Below are 4,926 nucleotides of genomic sequence, written 5' to 3' on the forward strand. Positions count from 1 at the left end.
AGTCGCAGGAGCCTCTGTCTGGAAAATGCTTTGCCATCTTGGCAGCTCCGTGCAGTTTGTGAGTTGGAGGCAGCAGGCGCAGTGAGTGCTGCCCTGGAGGGGAGGCATTTGTTGCACTGTCTCTGAGATCCCGGTGGAACATACTGGATCAGGCCAAATGTGATTGCCATTTGCCATCTGACCACCGCTCTTCAGTAAAACACAGTAATACTGGTCCATTATAGGCAGAGCTGGTAGTACCACCTATTGTTAGGGTAGCCTGATACTTTCCATGGTAAGACCCTCCCCAGCAGTTAGGGGGTAGCAAGCAGGACAATCGCCAGGGCACCATGCCACAGGGGGCCCCGGGAAGATAGATTATTTCATATCTACAGAATCACTGGGATAAATATAATATGAGTGTTAACAGTAATTTAATCTCTAAAAGAGGAAGTGAATCACACTAAAGTCTAAAAGATAATACAAACTCCATTGCAGAACAAATTCATATTGCATAGTTTTTGTAAACTCATTTGCTTGCTGAATTGCAGCTCCATCGTGTTTGTTTGATTTGTTACGTCTGCACTTTGAAAGAGCAAATCACTTACAGTAAATTGGATTGGAGAGAGATAGGGGAGGAAAATTAGGGGATCACTGAGGGAAGTCTGGGAATTGGTGTTTTAAAAAAAATTACTTTATTTTCTATTAAAATTATAGATAGATTTAAGTTAAACAAAACTGCTAAGAAGTTATATAAAATTAAAGAGGGAAAAACTAGAGCCAGAGATGAAACGCTCATAACTCAGCAGTGCTCAACGACGTGCTTCCGAGGAAAAGGCTAAATGCTTGGGAATATATCCTAAATTAACTACATGCTTCACCCCACAAAAGGCAGAAAGTGAGGAATGTTTGACTTATGTCACTCCATCACTAAGATGTCAGCTCTGAATTCTGAGGAAAAAGCTGAAACTGGAGAAAGTATTCTGACCAAATCTGAGGACACTGATCTGCGAGGTGAGTCCACGGAGGTCATTCAGATGTTGTCTGATGACTCAGCGCTATAGCCAGAAAGAATAACTGACAATCAGAGATGTGAACTTGTCCAAAGAGATCCCAGACAAATACTGGATACTGAATTTCTAAAAAAATAACGATGCCATTCCCCTACACAGAACTATTTAATTCACTTGAAAAATGGTGACAAAAGTCTCCAATCCTGGCTTCTGTATTCAGTGTCACAGATAAAGTATTTTGCTTTTGTTGTAATAATTGAAAAACGCGATCATCTCCCTTCCTGGGCGAGGCCAGCGCTGTAATGTGTGAGCCACCGAGTGTCTGCACAGCTGTATATCCTGAAGGGCTTCAGCCTCCCACACTGAATGGCGGGCACCTGCAATCTTACAGTCACCCCTGCTCTTGTTTGGGTGATGGACGCTCCATGGAACCTAGCACAGAATCTGAGCCAGAAAAGCCCTCTTGGGTCCACTCTGCCTCATTGACTGCCAAGGGGCCGTGCGGCACTGGTTCCTGCGATGCCAAGGGGCCGTGCGGCACTGGTTCCTGTGAAGCCAAGGGGCCGGGCGGCACTGGTTCCTGCGATGCCAAGGGGCCGTGCGGCACTGGTTCCTGTGAAGCCAAGGGGCCGTGCGGCACTGGTTCCTGCGATGCCAAGGGGCAGTGCGGCACTGGTTCCTGCGATGCCAAGGGGCCGTGCGGCACTGGTTCCTGCGATGCCAAGGGGCCGTGCGGCACTGGTTCCTGTGAAGCCAAGGGGCCGTGCGGCACTGGTTCCTGCGATGCCAAGGGGCCGTGCGGCACTGGTTCCTGTGAAGCCAAGGGGCCGTGCGGCACTGGTTCCTGCGATGCCAAGGGGCCGTGCGGCACTGGTTCCTGCGATGCCAAGGGGCCGTGCGGCACTGGTTCCTGTGAAGCCAAGGGACCGTGCGGCACTGGTTCCTGCGATGCCAAGGGGCCGTGCGGCACTGGTTCCTGCGATGCCAAGGGGCCGTGCGGCACTGGTTCCTGTGAAGCCAAGGGGCCGTGCGGCACTGGTTTCTGTGAAGCCAAGGGGCCGTGTGGCACTGGTTCCTGCGATGCCAAGGGGCCGTGCGGCACTGGTTCCTGTGAAGCCAAGGGAACGTGCGGCACTGGTTCCTGCGATGCCAAGGGGCCGTGCGGCACTGGTTCCTGCGATGCCAAGGGGCCGTGCGGCACTGGTTCCTGTGAAGCCAAGGGGCCGTGCGGCACTGGTTCCTGTGAAGCCAAGAGAACGTGCGGCACTGGTTCCTGCGATGCCAAGGGGCCGTGCGGCACTGGTTCCTGTGAAGCAAGAGAACGTGCGGCACTGGTTCCTGCGATGCCAAGGGGCCGTGCGGCACTGGTTCCTGCGAAGCCAAGGGGCCGTGCGGCACTGGTTCCTGCGATGCCAAGGGGCCGTGCGGCACTGGTTCCTGCGATGCCAAGGGGCCGTGCGGCACTGGTTCCTGCGATGCCAAGGGGCCGTGCGGCACTGGTTCCTGTGAAGCCAAAGGAACGTGCGGCACTGGTTCCTGCGATGCCAAGGGGCCGTGCGGCACTGGTTCCTGTGAAGCCAAGGGGCCGTGCGGCACTGGTTCCTGCGATGCAAAGGGGCCGTGCGGCACTGTTTCCTGTGAAGCCAAGGGAACGTGCGGCACTGGTTCCTGCGATGCCAAGGGGCCGTGCGGCACTGTTTCCTGTGAAGCCAAGGGAACGTGCGGCACTGGTTCCTGCGATGCCAAGGGGCCGTGCGGCACTGGTTCCTGCGATGCCAAGGGGCCGTGCGGCACTGGTTCTTGCGATGTCAAGGGAACGTGCGGCACTGGTTCCTGTGATGCCAAGGGGCCGTGCGGCACTGGTTCTTGCGATGCCAAGGGGCCGTGCGGCACTGGTTCTTGCGATGCCAAGGAGCCGTGCGGCACTGGTTCCTGCGATGCCAAGGGGCCGTGCGGCACTGGTTCCTGCGATGCCAAGGGGCCTTGCGGCACTGGTTCCTGTGAAGCCAAGGGGCCGTGTGGCACTGGTTCCTGGGATGCCAAGGGGTCGTGCGGCACTGGTTCCTGCGATGCCAAGGGGCCGTGCGGCACTGGTTCCTGCGATGCCAAGGGGCCGTGCGGCACTGGTTCCTGTGAAGCCAAGGGGCCGTGCGGCACTGGTTCCTGCGATGCCAAGGGGCCGTGCGGCACTGGTTCCTGCGATGCCAAGGGGGCGTGCGGCACTGGTTCCTGCGATGCCAAGGGGCCGTGCGGCACTGGTTCCTGTGAAGCCAAGGGAATGTGTGGCACTGGTTCCTGCGATGCCAACGGGCCGTGCGGCACTGGTTCTTGCGATGCCAAGGGAACATGCGGCACTGGTTCCTGCGATGCCAAGGGGCCGTGCGGCACTGGTTCTTGCGATGCCAAGGGGCCGTGCGGCACTGGTTCTTGCGATGCCAAGGAGCCGTGCGGCACTGGTTCCTGCGATGCCAAGGGAACGTGCGGTACTGGTTCCTGCGATGCCAAGGGGCCGTGCGGCACTGGTTCCTGTGAAGCCAAGGGGCCGTGCGGCACTGGTTCCTGCGATGCCAAGGGGCCGTGCGGCACTGGTTCCTGTGAAGCCAAGGGAACGTGCGGCACTGGTTCCTGCGATGCCAAGGGGCCGTGTGGCACTGGTTCCTGCGATGCCAACGGGCCGTGCGGCACTGGTTCTTGCGATGCCAAGGGAACATGCGGCACTGGTTCCTGCGATGCCAAGGGGCCGTGCGGCACTGGTTCTTGCGATGCCAAGGGGCCGTGCGGCACTGGTTCTTGCGATGCCAAGGAGCCGTGCGGCACTGGTTCCTGCGATGCCAAGGGAACATGCGGTACTGGTTCCTGCGATGCCAAGGGGCCGTGCGGCACTGGTTCCTGTGAAGCCAAGGGGCCGTGCGGCACTGGTTCCTGCGATGCCAAGGGGCCGTGCGGCACTGGTTCCTGCGATGCCAAGGGGCCGTGCGGCACTGGTTCCTGCGATGCCAAGGGGCCGTGCGGCACTGGTTCCTGCGATGCCAAGGGGCCGTGCGGCACTGGTTCCTGCGATGCCAAGGGGCCGTGTGGCACTGGTTCCTGCGATGCCAAGGGGCCGTGCGGCACTGATTCCTGTGATGCAGTTTCCTAAACTCTGTGCTCTCTTAAACTTTTCCAGAGCAGGCACTTCTTCAACATCTAATGAGACACATAGAAGCTGGGGACTACAGTGGGTGTCCTTCTTTCCTTCCTCTTGCGTTTAACTCACCTGGGCAGCACATGCTTTTAGAAAAGCTGGACAGTATGGGGAGGTGGTGACCAGCCCTCTGTGGAGAAAGAAGTGGTTCGGGACTATTTAGAAAAACTGGACGAGCACAAGTCCATGGGGCCGGATGCGCTGCATCCAAGGGTGCTAAAGGAGTTGGTGGATGTGATTGCAGAGCCTTTGGCCATTATCTTTGAAAACTCATCGAGAACGGGGGAGGTCCCGGATGGCTGGAAAAAGGCTACTGTAGTGCCCATCTTTAAAAAAGGGAAGAAGGAGGATCCGGGGAACTACAGGCCCCTCAGCCTCACCTCAGTCCCTGGAAAAATCATGGAGCAGGTCCTCAAGGAATCAATTCTGAAACACTTAGAGGAGAGGAAAGTGATCAGGAACAGTCAGCATGGATTCACCAAGGGCAAGTCATGCCTGACTAACCTAATTGCCTTCTATGAGGAGATAACTGGGTCTGTGGATGAGGAGAAAGCAGTGGATGTGTTATTCCTTGACCTTAGCAAAGCTTTTGATATGATCTCCCACAGTATTCTTGCCAGCAAGTTAAAGAAGTATGGGCTGGATGAATGGACTCTAAGGTGGATAGAAAGCTGGCTAGATCGTCGGGCTCAACAGGTAGTGAGCAGGGGGTTGGACTAGATGACCTCCTGAGGTCTGTTCCAACCCTGA

General features: G+C 56.6%; 1 protein-coding gene across 1 annotated transcript; it reads left to right on the forward strand.

The window, feature by feature from the left end:
* Nucleotides 1–1,417: 1,417 nt before the first annotated feature.
* LOC123355580 (extracellular matrix protein A-like) lies at nucleotides 1,418–4,131 on the forward strand. The gene is made up of 2 exons (XM_044998200.1): nucleotides 1,418–2,250; nucleotides 2,307–4,131. Exons 1-2 carry the CDS (start codon nucleotides 1,418–1,420, stop codon nucleotides 4,129–4,131), a joined length of 2,658 nt encoding a protein of 885 aa, XP_044854135.1.
* The last annotated feature ends 795 nt before the right edge of the window (nucleotides 4,132–4,926 follow it).

The sequence above is a fragment of the Mauremys mutica genome, chromosome 23, assembly GCF_020497125.1.
Source record: "Mauremys mutica isolate MM-2020 ecotype Southern chromosome 23, ASM2049712v1, whole genome shotgun sequence".
Taxonomy (NCBI): Eukaryota; Metazoa; Chordata; order Testudines; family Geoemydidae; genus Mauremys; species Mauremys mutica.